Source organism: Tenrec ecaudatus, chromosome 5, assembly GCF_050624435.1.
Source record: "Tenrec ecaudatus isolate mTenEca1 chromosome 5, mTenEca1.hap1, whole genome shotgun sequence".
In the NCBI taxonomy this organism is placed as follows: Eukaryota; Metazoa; Chordata; class Mammalia; order Afrosoricida; family Tenrecidae; genus Tenrec; species Tenrec ecaudatus.
Genome location: NC_134534.1, coordinates 78,656,003 through 78,675,538, shown reverse-complemented (window position 1 = coordinate 78,675,538; position 19,536 = coordinate 78,656,003). Strand labels below are relative to the sequence as shown.

Sequence of the window (19,536 nt, the reverse complement as noted above, 5' to 3'; positions counted from 1 at the left end):
TAAGGTATCTTAAATATTTAACTCAAGTAACACTTTCTTTGATTTTTAAGTAACACTTTAAAAAAGTGAAAACGCTCTGAAGGGCAACCTTTAGCTTTGTACAGCAAGCTGTAGGCTCCAGTTCTAGCTGTCACCTAGGCCTGTTTCTATCTGACAGAAGTTCAAAACCACCAGCTGCTCTGGAGAGAGATGAGGCTTTTTACTCCATAAGGAGTTACAGTCTTGGAAACCACAGGGGCAGTTTCACCCTGTCCTATAGCATTGCTGCTATGAGGCGGAATTAACTCAATGACAGGGAGTTTGCTTTTCTGGAGCTTTAGTGGTTGGTATGTGAATTTGAATACTAGATGTGTGTGGTAGTTACATAATCTGGTGTCAACATGAGGATTAAGAGTGAAGGGGTAGAGTCTAGGCTATCAATCAGGAGATAGTCAGTGAGGCCTCTGAGGATTCTGGGAACTCCTGTATTTCCTCCTTGGAGGCAGGAGACACTCTCTCTAGGCTGATTTCCTGAGAGACACTCTACTGACAAGACGCATGGCACCATGCTGATATAACCTGTGCCCTGGGAGCTGGAGGAGCCACATGGAGACCTCTGTCAGCACTGAGATGCTTCTACCACCACTGGATCCACAAGACTTTGCACCCACTGGCCTGTGATCTTCCTGCATTCGGTTCATTGCGTGTCATTTGAGTCTGAAGAGAACTTTACAGATTGGTATCGGACATATGGGCTCCTAGCGGACTTATGGACTTGATCTGGACTGGGATGTTTTCTCAATATTCAACTGCTCTTGTATATAAAGTGCTTTCTTATACATACCAGTCCATGAATTTGTTTCTGTAGTCTACCCAGCCTCACACATTGTGTTAACTGGATTTCCTTGAAATCATAAGATACTATTCTATTACAGACAGCACTGTTAGATCTTGAAATGTTCTTTTTGACAATTAATGCAACACCATTCCTCTTGAATGTGTCATTCCAGCATAGTGAACCAAATGATAGTCTGATTCAAAATGGCCAGTACTGGTCCATTTCAGCTAACTTGTGCCTAGGATATCCACATGTATGTGTTATATTTCATTTTTTATGACATCTGATTTTTCTAGATTTATACTGCACAGAAATACAGTGTACTCCATGTTCCAACTATTAATAGATGTTTTCAGCTCTTTCTTCTCATTTTGAGTCATTCCCTAGCAGCAAATGAAAGTCGCTAAAGTTTTACTGCATCCATGTCATTATGGTCAACTCTATTTGAGGAGGCAGCTCTTCATCAGTCATAATTTGAGCACCTATAACCCGAGGGACTCATCTTCCTGCATTATATCTAACCACATTTTGCTGCTATCCATAAGGTTTTCAGTATCTACTTGCTAAATACTGGACAGTCTAGTCTTATTTTCAGAGTCTGTCTGGAAGCTTAACAGAAACTTGTTCCGCTCCAGTGACCTTGCTGATACTTGAAATACTGGTAGCATAGTTGCCAGCAACACACTCGCCACTACAATACAACAAGCAACGGACAAGTGCTGGTGTAATATGTAGAGAAACTACTCAACAGGAATCTAAATTGCTGTGCAAAGTTCTACCAAAAACACAGTAAAATAGTATAATAAAAGTCTTAGGTACTAATATTAGTTGATGGTAGGCAGTCTGGACCCAACATATTTCAATTACTGAACAGAAAGAAGAGCTGGTGGAAAGGAGAAACACAGCTTTCCAAGACCCTTTTCTCTAACAGTAGGTTAAGAATACCTGCTGAACCACATTATTCCTAAAAGGATTTTCCAAATTCAGGAAACTTAAATTCCTTAACATCAAGCTAGCGTAGTTATTATTTATTTAACTAAATGATACACTAGATACCTCAGTGTGAGTTATATCAAGAGAAAATATACCACAAACAAAATAATAATAATTTATACATTATCATGGGTCCATGAGGGAGGGGGGAGCGATGAGGGAGGGGAAAAATGAGGAGCTGATACCAAGGGCTCAAGTAGAAAGCAAATGTTTTGAGAATGATGAGAGTAACAAATGTACAAATGTGCTTGACACACAATGGATGTATATATGGATTCTGATAAGAGTTGTACAAGCCCCCCAATAAAATGTTTTTCCCCCAATGAAATTATTTTTTTAAAAAGAGAAAATATACCAATTACTTAATATTCTCCAGTATAGCAGGTAAAACTGTTTATTTCAGAACCATGAAGGGATACTTAAAATAAACTAGAGGTTGAGGAAAGATAAATGATCAATTTATCTCGGCTCCTCGCTAGTTTTAATTTCTAGATAAAATTATGAATTAAGGAATACACTCTAAAAGACATGAGGTCTGCCAGCCCTCACTAAAATGAATACAGCTGCTCTTCTTTAAGTATAGGAATCTGCGGTTAATGTCCACAGTTCACAAGCATAATAAACAAAATAAACACGCCTTCAAATCACTGCTTATGGAGTGACACAACTCACTGCCAGAAAGTCGATTCCACAACTGAACTATTGAATTGTATGATTTGTAATTTATGTGCCAATAAAAGTGCTGGGTTAAAAAAAAAAGAGAAACAGATACAGCCTGTCAAATCTGTTATGTTATCCTTTTTTTCTAAACATTTTATTAGGGACTCATACAACTCTTATCACAATCCATATATACATCAATTGTGTAAAGGACATCTGTAGATTCATTGCCCTCTCATTTTCAAAGCATTTGCTCTCCAATTAAGCCCTTTGCATCAAGTCCTCTTTTTTCCCCTCCCTTCCCACTCCCCCCTCCCTCATGAGCCCTTGATAATTTATAAATTATTATTTTATCATATCTTGCACTGTCCGACATCTCCCTTCACCCCCTTTTCTGTTTTCTGTCCCCCAGGGAGGAGGTCACATGTAGATCCTTGTAATCGGTTCCCTCTTTCCAACCCACTCACCTTCTACCCTCCCAGTATCGCCCCTCACACCCCTGGTCCTGAAGGTATCATCCGCCCTGGATTCCCTGTGCCTCCAGCTCCTATCTGCACCAGTGTACATCCTCTGCTCTATCCAAACTTGCAAGGTAGAATTCGGATGATAGTGGGGGGGAGGGGGTGTAAGCATTTAGGAACTGGAGGAAAGCTGTATTCTTCATCGGTGCTACATCGCACCCTGACTGACTCATCTCCTCCCCTAGACCCCTCTGCCAGGGGATCTCCAGTGGCCGACAAATGGGCTTTTGGGTCTCCACTCTGCACTTCCCCCTTCATTCACTATGGTAAAATTTTTTTTTCTGATGCCTTATACCTGTTATGTTATGTTATCTTAAAATAAAAAGCATGCAGCGTAGAGGGAGGGTGGGTTGGAAAGGGGGAACTGCCTATAAGGATCTACATGTGACCTCCTCCCTGGGGGACGGACAACAGAAAAGGGGGTGAAGGGAAATGTCGGACAGGGCAAGATATGACAAAATAATAATTTATAAATTATCAAGGGTTCATGAGGGAGGGAGGAACGGGGAGGCAGGGGGAAAAATGAGGACCTGATGCCGGAGCGTAAGTAGAGAGTAAATGTTTTGAGAATAAGGGCAATGAATGCACAAATGTGCTTTACACAATTGATATATGCATGCATTGTGATAAGAGTTGTATGAGCCCCTAATAAAACAATTTTTAAAAAAGAAACTATAACTACCCTAAAAAAAGCATGCACAATAAATTTTCCTTCAAATCTAAAAAAAAAAAACTGTTGATTCCAACTCATACTTAAACAAAATTAGAGATCTTTACACCTCTGAAGAAATACCACTTACATCATTATCATTTAATATACCAAACTGATCATTCTGGTAGTGGGGTGGCACGAATATAAGTAATAAATAATACACCACGTAAATCACTGCTTGTCCTTTTCAAAATCGTCCCAATTATTATGTTGAAAAAAAATCCATGATTACAATACTTTCAAATAAACCGGCAGATGCCTTAATGGATCATCAGTTTAACCTTTTAAACATGAAACCACCTGTCATATAATAATCAAGTAAATTATAGCTTATCAATTAGACACACACTATACCCACATATTTTAAAACAAACTACCAGCCAGGCCATATACCAAAAGCCAGTCTTTGCATTTTAATGAAGTAGAAAAAATTGCTCCCAGAAACCCAAGCACAACACTCATTCAGTTTCGGCTCCATGAAGCTGTGGCTTTCTTAGGACACCACTGAAAGGCACTGTCAAGGAACAGGGAGAAAACTGGCATTTTTCCACGCAGGACTTTAGATCTGAATGACCATTTCTAAGTCTCTGAGAGAGTAAGGAGGTTTCAGGTTTTGCAAGGCTATTGCTCAATCTTCCCAGTTCCACAAATCTTGGAGCCAAATTCTTCCTTTCTTATGAACACTCACTGTCTTGTTCAGAAGTACCCTACTTAGGGAAGTAACTAAAGAAAAGCAAATAGAAAACGGTATGAAATATTCTGAAGGACCACCTTAGGAACGCTGAAAACTTTTAAGATAACCCATAAGGTTCTGAAGCTTACCTTTTATTATAGAGCTTAGTTTCCAATCAACATTCATAGAATTTTCAATATTGCTTCCTCCATCCCCAAAATTATCTCAAAGGGATAATTACAAACTTTTAAGAATCACTAATGGCACAAATGCTATATACACATTTAACTATAACACTAAACATGCTCACATTAACGTACTGCCATCGAATCAAATCTGATCATAGTGATGCTATATGGCAAAGTAGAACTGCCCCTGTGGGTTTCCAAGACTGTAACTCTTTAGAAGAGCAGAAAGCTTTTTCCTGTGGAGTGGCTGGAAGTTTCAAACTACTGACCTTGCAGTTAACAGCCAAATACGTAACCACCACACCACCATCTAATGAATGGAAGGCCATTAAAATTGTTCCCCTAATTTTTGTACTACTTCCAACACAAGCTTTCACTCCTTAAAAGAAAATGGTTTTAATTACCTAAAATGCCTTAAAATCAACCAAATAGCTTGTCTTCATCCTTAACAGCATTTTACTTATGAAATAGCATCATTGAACCTCTATAAAATGAAGGTAACCAATGTTTAGATCATGCGTTTAACATCCCCACACTATGCTACATGGCTCTTTTGTGCACATGAGGAAGTATAAATCCAATTTCAAATCCTAAAATCCCATCTTACATAACACCTTACTTATAAATAAATCCATTGTTTGCAAAATAAGTTTACTATCATTTGAACAAAGGTTCAAATATTTAACTCTATCCCATTTATTCTAGTCTACTAGCTGCTTATTCACTTCTGTGAAATCTTATGAGTTTGTTATCTGGATATTCCCATTAAGACAAGTCTTGCTTTTCAAGGCTCTAATATGCGTGAATTTTAATTTTGACAGTTTAACAGCCAGTTCCCCCAACAGTTTAAATTAGTTCCATGATACATTAACTGTGAATAATCAAATAATCGTATAAAGTGCAATCATCACTGCCAGCTCTTCTTTCTACACCCCAACCCACAGTCATGGAATCACTCCCAATTCGGTGAGTGTAGCTCTTCATGGGAACACAGCCTCATCTGTCTCCCATGGATTGGCTGAAGGGTTTGAACCACCAGCCTTACCTTTGGAGCCCACAAAATCACATACACAATATCTTATTTAGAAACAAACCCTGAGCATGCTGGGTTACAATGCTACAAGTTACAAGTCACTTCCTTACAAATTACAAGTTAACTGCTAACTGCTACATTGGTAGTTCAAACAGTCACTCTGTGAGCAAAATAGGAGTCTTTCATGAGTGCATGGTTTTTTTGTGTATTTTTATTTTTAGCAAAACTACATACAACAAAATATTCTCCAATTCAACTGCAAGTATAACTAAGTGACATTGATTATACTTTGTGTGGTGAAACCATTCCAATATATTCCACTGCAATTAACATAAACTCAATCCCTCCCACACACATACACAAGCAAAAACTCTTTTTTTTTTCACCCACGGTAACCCTTAGTTTTTGTTTTTTTTAAATAGTTTTGTTGATATAATATTCACTTTTATAGTTGCCATTTTTTAAAGAGCTACATATAATCATCATAATCAGTTCTAGTGCTCCTTCCCCCCTCCCGCATTCATTGTTTGCTCCTCAGATCACCTCCTCCCTCCCATCACTCCACTCCCATACTAATAAACCTTTGTTTGCATCAGTTATTGTCTCTAAGCTGCCACTTTCTTCTTCCTAAACTGGGGAACCTAATGGAAACAACAGACTGAAACAGAAAGAAGATAATAATAATATAAAGATAAAAGTAAAAATAAAGAACAAGAAAGAGAAGACCACCAGCAATATTTTTTTTAAAGCCAGAGAAATTTTTGTTGTGGAACAAGCAAGAAATATTTAAGACTAGAGCAAATTCAGGTTGGGTCAAGAGGGAGGTGATCTGAGCAAGTATCATGTTATGCTGTGGTTCAATCCACCATAATCAAGTTTATAATAATCTGCCTCATAGCAAAGCTGTTCAAGGGGTGCTGCCAGAGGTTTAATCTGTCTACCTGCTCTGCAGATGGATTTGGGGCTCCCACTGTCCTCCATAGCCTTGTACAAATTGGGTGTTGACAAATTAAGCTCTGAGACTTTTCATCATTTGGATTTTGTTATTGTCATCTTTGGATCACACAGGCTGGTGTGCTTCTTTGATGTGGACATAGTTGATGGCTGGTTGTTTAAAGACAAGCCTTTAAGACCCAGGACACTATTCCAGTTGATAGCTGGGCACCATCCACTTTCTTCACCACTTGGCTATAGCACCCTTGTCTTCAGTGAGCTCTTCATGAAGGTAAATGCCAAACAGGGCCATGTTATCAGAACTGTCCTTGGATTTGGGCTATAATCTATCTGCTTGTTCACAGGTTATGACTCTGGTTTGCTTTGGTGATATTATGTGCCATAAAGAAAACCTCAGAAACCCAAAGGGGCAGTTCTGCCCTGAAGAGTACGTATGAGTTGGAATCAACTCAATGGCAGTGGATTTGGCTTGGTTTGTTTTTTGATAAGCAACAAGATCAGTGCTCAATCATGTCACTTTCTTCAAAATCTGTCATGACTAACCACTGGGTATGTTATTAATTCATTCTTTGTACACAAAATGTATACTTGTGTTGCTTGCTTCTCTACCAATGATAAACCTATGTGATATTTTATAATAGATACTTAGTAATAAGAACTGGCCATACAAGTTAAATGCCCCAATGAAACAAAGTGAAAGCATTGGAAAGAAAGTATGAATCAAACATAAATGTAGTTATGGAAGAAATACATGTGAAAGTTGGACACTGAATAAGAAATACCAAAGAAAAATCAATAATTTGAACTATAATTTTGGCAAATAATATTTAAAGTACTATGGATTGCCAATAGAACAAATAGATGTCTTGCAAGTACAACCAGAAAGCTCCTTCGAGGTAAGGCTCTCACGGACTTTGGACGTGTTATAAGGAGAGAGAGACACGTCCCTGGTAGAGATGAGGCTTGCTTCAGGGGAGGGGAAGGAAGCCCCTGGACAAAATGCATTGACAGTGGCTCCAAAAATGGGCTCAGACGTAATCATTGTGAGGATGGCCCAGGACTGGGTAGTGTTTCATTCTTTTGTGCACAGGATCACTATGAGATGGAGCAGACTCAACAGCACCTAACAATAACAGCAGCATGAAAGAAACAGCTGCCTGCAACGATGTAGACATTATACAGAGGAAGAAATTTCTTGAAGGTGATTTTTAAATATAAGTGATTGTGACAAAAATGATGATGTCTCCCCAAGACAGTAAAAGTCTTCACAAAAAATTCAGAGATATAACATTAAAAGCATAAAGGTTAAATATTTGACAATTTATCAAACCAAAAGGTGTTTTCCATATTGCAAATGGTATAAGAAAAAGGTAAATATTGTTCAAACTACTACTGACAAGTTCTTAAGAAGGAAATAAAACCCACTGGCATTGAGTCAATTCTGACGCACAGTGACCTTACAGGCCAGGGTAGAACCAACCGAGTTCCCACCACTCTGCATAGGAACAGAAAGCCTCTTCTTTCTCCCATGGAGCAGTTGGTTTGAAATTGCTGACCTGGTGATAAACAGCCTACAGGGTAACCACTAGGCCAGTAGGGCTCCTTTAGAAAAAACAAAACCTTTAATTATCAATGACTCTAAGGTTTTAAATTAGAGGAGCCTTTTTTATTCTCCTCCTCTAAACATTAGTAACTAATATAGTATTAGGGTTTTGACTCTTTTGACAAACGTTTTTAAAGGTCATGGAATAATTATAATTGTTCCCAATTGTTAAGATTGCTTTGCAGTTTCAGCTTGCACTTTTATGTTTATTGCTCCACAAGACCATGTAAAGCAAGGGTAGTATACAGGACTATTTTATTATGTGATCACATCTCCAGAGCACCCAAATTCCTAAATGACCCAGAAAACTCTACCCAGCAATTCTTAAATCTCAAGAGAGAAATACTGAAAAAGTAGAATTGTATCATTTAACTCCTAAATTCCAAGTCATATTTTAAGAAATGTAATTCTCTTCTATCACTTCTCCCAAGTTCTGCCTGTATTGAATCTTCATTTTACAGACTGGGTAGACAACCTTAAGATAATGTTGCCTCACATTCCATAGGAAAGACAGGAAAAGCGAAGATTAAGTACCATGCCGGAACTCTCGTGGCTTTTCAGGTCAGTAGTAAAGTGGCTGATACTGTCGGTAGGTAATGGTGAATCTGTTCCAACTGAACCGAACACTGCCACGGCCTGCATCATCCTCACAACTGGCTCAGCACATCCTTGCAGCCACTGTGACAAGGATTTTCCTTGTTTGACTGACCTTGGTAAAGCATGGCGTCCTTTTACAAAGAGGGGTCTCTTCGAGAACATGTCCCAAGTGTGAAAGATAATGTCTCTCACTTACAAGAAGCACTCTTGCTGTACTTACTCCAAGACAGATTTGTTTGTTCTACTCATAGTCCACAGCACTATCAATATTCTTCAAAAGCCATAGTTCAAACGCCTATTTCTTCTGTGTCCAATATTCACATGCATCTCTGGAGACTGGATCAGGTGCACCTCAGCCCTCAGTGACATCCTTGGTCAACACTTTAAAGAGCTCTTGTGCAGCACTTTTCTTAATACAACTCATCTTTTGATTTGACTGCTGCTTCCATGAGCATCTATTACAGATCCAACTTCAATGTTGCATCCACTATCAAGATGTTGACTTTTAGTACAACTGTGAATGTGGCTTTCTTTACATGTGTTGTAATCCATATTGAGGGCTGCAGCCCTTGATCTTCTACAAGTGCTTCATGTCCTCAATTTTAGCAAGCAAGATGGTGTCATCTGCACATTGAAGGTTAATAAGTATTCCACCAATCCTGATGCTGCATTCTTCAAAAAGTTCAGCTTCTTCTATTATTTGCTCAGCATACAAACTGAATAAGGTGAAAGATAGAACTCTAGCACACACACCTTCCCAGATTTTAAACCATGCAGTATTCATTCCCTTGTTCTATTTGAACAACTGCCTCTTGGTCCATATATAGGTTCCACGTGAGCACAACAAAGTGTTCCGGAATTACCAGTCTTCTTCTCATGTTATACAGTTTCCTATGACCGACACAGTCGTATGCCCTTATATAGTCAACAAAGCACATCAAACCATCCTTCTTATATTCTCTGCTATCGACCAAGAATAAGATCCACCTGTCTGAAATGATAGCCTCCTTGCTATGTCCTCTTCTGGATGTAACTTGAATTTATGTGCTGCTGCAATTGGATGATCTTCAGCAAAATTTTTGGTGCATGTGACATTAAATATATTGTTCTATAACTGGAGAATTCTGTTGGGTCAACTTTCTTTGAAAAGGGCACAAAGAAGTCCGTTGAGCAGTAGCAACCGACTATATTTCTAGGAATAGACTAGTTAGTGCTTTCACTTGTTTCATCAGTTTGTTTGTTGATTTCAGTGTGTATTCTGTCCATTCCTAGCGACTTTTCACTAAAGCCTTCTTGTTGCAATGTATACAATGCTGCCCTCTGTGGAAGACCACAACTAGTAGGTTTCATTTAGTTTCATTTCCTATCCATATAGCTTTGCTATTGAAGATAGTAGATAGATTCTATTATACAGGTTTGTTTTTTAATATTAAACATGTATTTTTTAATTTAACACTAATTCTTATTAATGCTGACATACAAAGAATTTTTCTTTTTTTTTTACATTTTATTAGGGGCTCATACAACTCTTATCACAATCCATACATATACATACATCAATTGTATAAAGCACATCCATACATTCTTTGCTCTTATCATTTTCAAAGCATTTGTTCTCCACTTAAGCCCTTTGCATCAGGTCCTCTTTTTTTTCCCCCTCCCTCCCCACTCCCCCCTCCCTCATGAGCCCTTGATAATTTATAGATTGTTATTTTGTCACACTGAATTTTTTAAATCAGATATTAAATAGTGTTAATATATTTCTATTCTCTAGAGTAGTGAAATCCTCATTTCCAAGGTAACTAGTTTCCTGGAAACGAGGCACCAGACAGGGAACATAGAATCACTGTACTTCAATTTCCACTGTGAGGAGGCCCTAAGATCCTAAAACAAGGATTCTGCTGAGGGTAGCATGAAAGCTACCTTCCAGCCTAAAAAACAGTGAGACTCATTCTTTGAGCCCTATGTTCACAGTTCACCATAAAGGAAAGAGCACAGGATTCAGGGCAAGGGACCTAGATTCTAAATCCAGACTGTTTAATCTTGTATTCTGAAGGGATTCCTTTCTCTCATCTTCAACAAACGCAATGGTATGACAAAATACTTTCCAGCTTAAATGTTTAGAGACTAAATTTTTTTTTCAAAAATTTTTTTCTGGTAATGTTAGATCTCTCCCTCTCATGGGAGTGACTGATATACCTCAGTCCTTGACTCCACGCGAGAAAGAAATCACGCTGAAAGCCTGGTTTGTGATCCAAGTGAGTTTATATAGAAGCGGCACAAGTGCATGGGACACGGCTCAGCAACTCGGTCCGCACTACACTGTGTCGGAGGCACTGGGAGAGTGCCAGAGCAAAACTTCTGGCTTCTCAGGGGCCTGGTTGGGAGACATGATCGACAATACTGGTCTACCCCATTGTCTGAATCAGATTCACCTGGCTTAGATGGGCCAATCCAGGTGTAACGCCCACCTAGGTGTACCACCCCTCCCTTGAACCTCTGAGCATGTGCAGTGTACCACGCCTTCCCGGCTGGAAGCTCAAACCCCTGATCGTGCGTAATGGTCGCCCCAGTCCCTATGCTAAGTTACCTAACAGTAAGACTGTAAGAAAAATTTAAACACATTGTCATAAAGTTGATTCCAATTCACTGGTTTAGACTACGGTGTTGTGCTATTGATGCAAAAAGATTAAGGGAATCTGTAATATAGGCATTTTCATTCAACACCTGGAAAAAGGAACTCCTCATTTAAAGAGACACAATAAAGTGGGCAGGATTAAACTTGAGAGCGCTGCAACACCAAGAACGAGACTGGGCAGCAGCAGAAGGATGCTGAGGAATGTTCCACAGAGGAGGAGGAAAGCCCAGAGAATGTTGTCATGAAGTCAAGCTAAGAATGAAGACCTGTCTACTTGTTTAAATGCTGACAGGTAAAATATGGCAACGGATCATGGTTTGTTTTGCTCTTTAAAACATTTTATTATGATTTGGGTGATCGCTTCCAAGGCAAATTAATTTCTACATGTACACCTTTCATTTTGTGATATTAGTTGCCTTCCTTTCAAAGTCATAGCACACGTCTTTCTTGGGGTTCCTGTTCCCAGGATAAAGTATAGGTATCCTCTTTCACAATATCCCCCTAGATCATGCCAGTGACCCCAGGGGGTTGCCATTGGTATTGTCCACTTTGGGAAACAGTGCTCGAAAGCAAAGATGAAGGGTAAGGGTACAGGGAAACTAGATTACTAGAAATGAAGCATCCAGAATGGAATAAATTGACACATTGTGAAAAAATTGTAATCAACATCACTGAACAATTTGTGTAATTGACTAACTGGCAATCAAATTTGCTATGTAAACTTTCACCAAAAACACTTTAAATATAAATACTATTGTTTAAAAAATAAAAATTAAATAATATTATTTAGACTTTACTTTAAATATAAATACTATTTTAATAGACAAATGTCAGGTTTTGTTTATGATAATTCAGCGACTATTTTTATCAAGAGAATTTGGCTTAATTTTTTGAAAATGCATAATGTATGCATCCAATACACAAATGTGTAGGTACTGTTTCCTTCCCATGCCACAAAAAAGTAACAAAAGTATAGCTAAGAGTATATTTTAAAAATGTTTAGTTTCAAAACAGTGCAAAACTACTAATATACACAGCTCCCTCTCTGGTTGACAATAACCATCTACAACAGACTGGAAATAAATAAATATAAATAACACAGAATGACCCAATGGCACAGTAAGAAATTAATCAGGATGACTTGACAGCAACAGATTCAAACAGAATTTCAGTGGTTTAAGAAAAATAAAAGAAAAATCAATTAACATCTTAATTATGCCAAACTTTCGAATATCAAAAATCTTTGGACAGTAAAATTTTAACAAAGAGAATGGTGAGGCATAAACTGTAAAATATAGGCTTCCGATACTGTATGCTAATTGCCTAGCAACAAGTCTTTTATAATTTATACTCAACTTCCAAAATGACTAGAAGTGGTGGTTAAGAGGAAATGCAGACCCATCGATATTATATAATCCTTAGTCTTTTCAAAACATTCTAACATTCTCTACATGTTAGGAAAACAAAACCATTTAAATATACAATCTGATCAGCAAAATGAAAACTATCAATCACATTTCAGGCATTTTATTAGATATTCAAGAATCTGTGCACAACTCAAATAATGTGTATATATTTGTGTGTGCCCGGTTTTTTTTTCACATTAACAAGCACACTTAAGATGTTCTAATAAATCTGGCACAATAGCTAGTACAATCTTTAAAGTTATAAAACTATAATGGCATTTTCTTAATAACCCTTACTTTACTAGTTCCCTTTAACCCCAAATATATAAAAGTAATTCCCCAGTGCTGTAACTGCTAAGGGGAGCTCAGGTGGCTTAGCGGGCTATATGCCCGGCGGCTAACCATGTGGATGAAGTTTTCTACATCTGTAAAAAGGTACAGGCCCTGGAAGGCCACTGGGGCGGTTCCACTCAGTCCTACTATAGTGTAGCCCTGAGTCAGAATAGGACTGGATGGCAGTGAGCTTGGTTTGGTTGGGAACTGCTGAAGATCTGATTGTTTAGGACACTTGTACATTAGGTGTTACCTTGCGATTTAAAAGACTTTGTATTAAAACTCATTCTTTCTGTTGTGCCGTTGTAACCAACTTGATGGCACCTATCAACAACAATATGCTAAATGAATCCTAAGGTATTATCTTAAAAGTAGTACCCATACATTTGAAACTTTTTATTGTGCCACCTTTTTAAATATTTTATGCAATGATGGCATGAATGTCAAGTCACACCCCTATAACCTACTGATTCAATAAAGATTAGATACATTACAGGTGATACATATTAACATTTTTAACTTAACAGTTTTCTAAACGGTCAAATTTCTAAAACCCCAATTAACATTTCATTTCAAATCTGTCCTCTTCAACATTGTTTTCGGCAGGTAGAGTTAAACAGCTTATGTAAGAAACCGCTCGATAGCTTTCCTCTTGAGCTACACTTTCATTTTGCATGCGCTGTAGTTACTCTTCAAAGATAACATGATTTCCATCGGATAAAAAAATGATGCTTCCCCTATTTAATGAGCAATAGTCCTCTCTTCCTTAATAATCACCCCCCTACCCAAGCGGAGGCGAGTCCTGAACTAGAGCCTCCAGCAAATCTAGAACGCTCGCTGGTCGACCCATTCCCGTGCCCATCACCTTAGGCCGCCTCTCCTTTCTCCCGCACCTCCCTCGGCTCAGAAATTACAGAGGGCACCGAGGCGGGGAATCGCGCACCTCCACCCTACAGCCTGTGCCCCGGCCCCACGGCCCGCGAACGCCACCAGCACCCCCACCGCCTGCCGGCAGCCCGGCCCGGCCGGCCAGTTCCGAGCTCTGCTCCCCAGGGAGCGCGCACGCCACTCTCCCCGACCCTCGAGCGCCCGGCTGCCCGCCGCAGGCACGGCGGCCACAACCGAGCCGGCCAGGGAAAGCTAGCAGCCTGGCCTGGGAGACCGACCTGTGGAGACCGCCATCTTCTCCTGCAGCCCGACGCAGCCGCCCCGCACGCACGGCGACGTCATGACGCGTCACTTCCGGCGCTCGCCAGCCGCCTCCGCGCGAGGGCCTGACCTTTGCACCCGCCAGCCCCGGATCTGCGAGGCGAGACGAGCGGGAGCGACGCGGAGCGAGGACGGGCCCGGGCTGCCTGCCAAGAGGCGGCTGGTGAGGAAGGTCCCGCGCCCGGCGCACTGATGGGCTCGGCGCACAGGCCTGGAGGGCCCGGGAAAGGCAGGGTCTCGGGCCGGGAGACGCTGGAAGGACCGGGGGAACCAGGCAGTGGAGCCGGAGGAGTCAGAGAACCTTCCTCGACCTGGAGGGACTCAGTGCCCTGGGAGGCTATAGGATGAGAAGGCGCGGGCCGCGAGGGAGAGGACCCGGGGAGGGACCAGGGGAAGGGATGTGGGATATAATTGAAAAGATTTCGTGGAAGGAAAAGTTCAGTAAGAAAGTTAGAAAGTCAAGTTGACGGTATTAAAAATCAAGGTTAAGGTATAATATAGTACCCAATAGCACGGTAATAAGACCTCAATACGTTAATAAAACACTTAGGCATTTTTATTTGATATTCTACCCACTTGAAGCGAAACCTCCAAGAACTGAAATGAACACGACCTAGGATGCACATGCGCTTTTCCACTCACGTGTGCGCTGCTTTTTCTTCCAGTTCCAGTTTTGCCACCTAAGTTGAAGTGACTCTATACGGCATTCTTTTTTAATTTGTTTCACTTTTTGTAGTAGGCAACCTTTAAGATGGTCCCAATGGTCAGTCATTGTTTATGCATGCACGCCTTTGTTTTGTGTGATTCGCTTCCCTTGAATCCACCCCCCAAAAATTTTATTGGCATAATTCACATATCAGACAATTGAACAGTTCAATCACATCTAGGGGAGTTGTACAATCACCACCACCACATCCATCTTAGAGCCTCCACTCCCCCTCCCCCACGCCTTGCCATGGTTATATTGCCAATAAATTGAGTTGTGCAGTCACGATCAGTTCTTGTGCTCCCTATCCACTCCCACGTTCATTGTTTATTCCTGAAATCCCCTTTCCCTCCCTATGGCCCATCTCCCACCCCTGCATTCCCTATAACACCTGTATCGGTTATCATCATACATCCAGTCCTCCTGTGCTTCACAGCTGGGAAACCCTACAGAAAACAATGAAAGGCAAATCATGCTAAGGTGGTAAGGATAAGATCATATTAGTGTAAAGGCAAAAATACCAATGATGAGCAAGAAGTAGAAGACCCCATCAACATTTAAATTGCCAGGGGAAAAAATAATGTCATGGGTTACATTAACTTTCAATGAATAGAATAAGGCAAAAGTGGAAGAATGTCACTTCTGACAACTTTTTCAAAGGCTTACTTATATCTACGGCACTGTCTCTTGCTCTCAGAAAAATTAGTCATATGGTAGGTAGGCTGCCTTATAAGATGCACATTTGGCAAAGAACAGAGGGCAGCGTCAGTTTAACACCCTAGGAGGAACTGAATGCTGACAATAACAGCAGGTGTGACTTTGAAATAGATGTGCTTCAACCCAAACCTTAGATGAGACCATAACCCTTGAGTTCCACTTTCTGAACGACTTTGAGGAAAAGAAACTCAGCTAAGCTTTACCCAGATTCCTACTTGGAGTTAAGTAGAAACATGCAAAGATTGAGTTTTCCACAAATGTTACACAGTTCACAAATAGCCAGCCCATTTATAGCTGGCTAGTGGTAATTTTTTTGGTGATTTTTATCTTGGAAATTTCTACTGATAAATATTTACCATTGTATTTGGGCAGACTTGAATAATGATAACTTCAAATATGTCATATACACACACAAGCCAATAAAAATCAACTAGTAAAATTCAATTTCTTATAAAAACTTTTCTTTGTGAATTCCTTGTGCGTTTACGTATCGGATCATCATTTTTGCTTTCAAAATCCACGCACGCTCCCAGTCCTCCTTATTCCCTAGCCCGTCTTTTTCTTTTAGGACAGTGTCTTTCCCTTCAGGAAGTTTCTGCTTTATCTACCATCTGGTCTATTACTTTCCCTTCCCCTCTGATGGGCAACATCAAAGCCAGGTTTTTATGGTATGAAAAGCGTTTCTCGTTTTTATTTTTTCCTATCAGTGGTCTCATACAATATTTGCCCTTTTGTGATTGACTGACTTCACTCAGCATCAGTGTACTCCAAATCCATCCATTCCAGGAACTGTTTCATTGTTATTCTTTAGAGATGTTAGTTTTTCATCCATTTTTTGTAAGTAGCCCAGTTTATTCATGCTCCCACTGATAGAAGTCTAGTTTGTTTCAGTTCCTGCTACTGTGAATAGTGCTGCCCGGAGCATGGGTGTGCAGAGATCTCTTTCTGCTGTTTCGGCGGTTGGGTACATACCAAATAGTGCAATTTGGGCGTCATACGGTATTTCTCAGTTGTTTGAGACAGTGTCACGTCTTCTTCCCAATTTACTTCTTGACCAATTATATTTTCTCAAGAAATAATGTAAACACAGAGCCTTGTAAAGTTGATATGGCAGATGCAGTTAGGCTAAAATGTAATATTTTATCATTTGATCTCCCTTGTGACCCCTGTAGAAGTTGTTTCACTTTTTTTTTTTTTTTAAGTGAAGGGAAATAGATGTGCAGTAAGCTTCTGGTGAATCCCCGCTGGCCCTAGACCAGGGATGTAAATAGCTTTGCTGTCATCCAGAATGCATTGGAAAGTGAATTATTGGAGATGGAGTTGTTCAAATTTAACCTTATCATTTGATCTCCTTTGTCCCATTTTGAATTTGTTCTAGTTGCTAAGTCTTTCAGAGACAAGCGACAGCGGGAGACCTTTAATTAATAAATATATTGAGGGAGGTGAAGTTTGTAGGGGACAGGAAATGAAGTGAAAGGAGATTAGGATAGCCAAATAAAGAAAGGTTAGAACTGTTTTGTTTGTTTTTTTGTCTAAAGCAGTGTTTCCAACTGTGGGTCGCTACCCCTTTGGGAATCGAACCACCCTTTCACAGGGGTCGCCTGATTCCTAACAGTAGCAAAGTTATAGTTTTGAAGTAGGAACGAAAATAACTCTATCGTTGGGGTCACCACAACATGAGGAACTGTAATAAAGGGTTGCGGCATTAGAAAGGTTGAGAACCACTGCAGTTCCTCATTATAAATCAATGTAAATATCTGATATGCAGATTGTATTTTCATTACTACAAATTGAACATAAAGCATAGTGATTAATCACAAAAACAATCTCATTATAGATTGTGAAATATTTATTTCTAATTACAAATAAATGAAATTTTGTCTTGAAGCATGGTGTAGCATGGGTAACAGTCTTAATATAAAAACAGTAAACTGCATTTTGTGATAGTATGCATAAAAAGCCAACGTCAGTGGGAAGGTTGAGATAGCATCTTTCTCACCAGATCAGCACATCTGCATGTGGGAGGACCTGCCTGGAGAGGGATAAGGGAGTGGTGTCTCCATTCCTAAGACCATGAGAAATAGGTATGTGTTTTCTGATGGTCTTAGGCGACCCCTGTGAAAAGGTCGTTTGACCCCACCCCCAAAGGGGGTCACGACCCACAGGTTGAGAACCACTGGTCTAATTTCAGAAAATTAGCAAATTTTAAAAGTATAATTTTTTTTAAATGGTATAAATACCACGACAGCCACTATTACATAAAGGAAGAGAAAATTAGGTTTAATACAGACCCAACAACAAACTACAACAGAGTTTGGGGAGGAAAGAGGCGGCTTTGGTGCCACAGCCTGCTTCTGCGCAGAACTGAGAAACCCTCAGGCTACCTGTGGTGGGCAGGGGTGTGAGGCAAGAGAGCAAACAAAGGATGTTCTCCTGTACTTAAGTCTTTGGGACACCTATAAATTTTTGTAGACATGAATCCTGCACATCTTTCTGGTTGGTGTGGATAACGCCAATGGGCTGGGCGGTCAGCTTCTGCTAGCTGATGTCACTTAATCAGACTGTAAGCCTTGTAAACAGAAGAAATGCCTGCTGCTGTCCTTAGTAATGCTGCCACCGAACCCTCGACTAGTTTTTAAGTATTTTCTGCTTTCCTTTCTATTGTAGTTGTTGTGTTTTACTTTGTTGTTGTTTTCTCTTTTTAATGTTTGTCCTGTATATGAAATCCAGAGTAGGTGAATCTATAGCGACATTAACTGGATGAATGGTTCCTTGGGGGATGGCAAGGGAGGTTGGAGTGGGGTGGGGATAGAGAGTTAATAATAGCGAGTGTAAGAATAAAGAAAAATTGTAAAATTTATTGTGATAATTGTACAACTCTTCTTAATATGGTTGAACTATTTAATTGTATAGTTTGTGAATTATGCACCAATAAAACAAAAAAATAAATGTCTTAGTGATGAAATACATAAATATTTGAAGTTTGGGGAGATGGGCTTACAAAGCCAGCCTTCCTACTGTATTTCTTTGAGGAGTAAATGTACAATTTTATATAACTTGAAAAACAAAATGCTGCATTTTTGATACTGATATATGAAGCAAAAGGTAACAAACCACAGTGACAAGGGAAAAGGATCAGTGAAATTTTACTCTTGGGAAAGAAGGAAGAAGCAGTAGAACAGAAAATGACAAATCAAACACACATTTTCAAAATCCTTTAGCAAAAGGAGAAAAACCAAGACCTACAATACTAGATAAAAGCACCCCAAGAACAGCTTTAGAAGCACAGTGATGTTTCCAGCGGAATAGCCAGCAGGCAGAAGGCACTATGAAAAACAAGCGAAGCAGGAAAGGCGAACAGTGGATGCCATCTGCCATCATTTTCACACCCCTGCGCACTTGGTTTGTCAGTGTACATTGGAGAAAGGTATTATGTTTTGGAGCCAGGGACACTTAAATGCCCAATCACTTAGCTTTTGTGACCTTAAAATAGTGTCATTTAATCAAGGTTTCCTTGCCTATGAACTAAAGGGTATCCTGTACACTAAACATTTATTAGGGTATCCTGTACACTAAACATCCCCCAAATGGCTTCAATAAGCAAATCTATGTATTTAGAGGAATAGTAGATAGATCTTTAAAATGATAGCCACCCATCATATGCTGCTAAAGGAAGACACCCTGAGCTGTTCTTAAGCAAAACTGATTTTAAAAATGTAACATCTACTCCCATTCCCAATTGCCTTGGGATAGAAATCAGACCCAAGGGCAGCCAT

General features: G+C 39.8%; 1 protein-coding gene across 1 annotated transcript in view; it reads right to left on the bottom strand.

Moving 5' to 3' along the window:
- Positions 1–14,422, bottom strand: part of UBE2V2 (ubiquitin conjugating enzyme E2 V2) — a 51,520-nt gene extending 37,098 nt beyond the window's left edge. Inside the window, exon 1 of the mRNA XM_075549651.1 lies at positions 14,295–14,422. Within this exon, the coding sequence (XP_075405766.1) occupies positions 14,295–14,358 (64 nt within the window). The 5' untranslated portion in view covers positions 14,359–14,422. The remainder of the gene's footprint in view (positions 1–14,294) is intronic.
- Between the last annotated feature and the right edge of the window lie 5,114 nt (positions 14,423–19,536).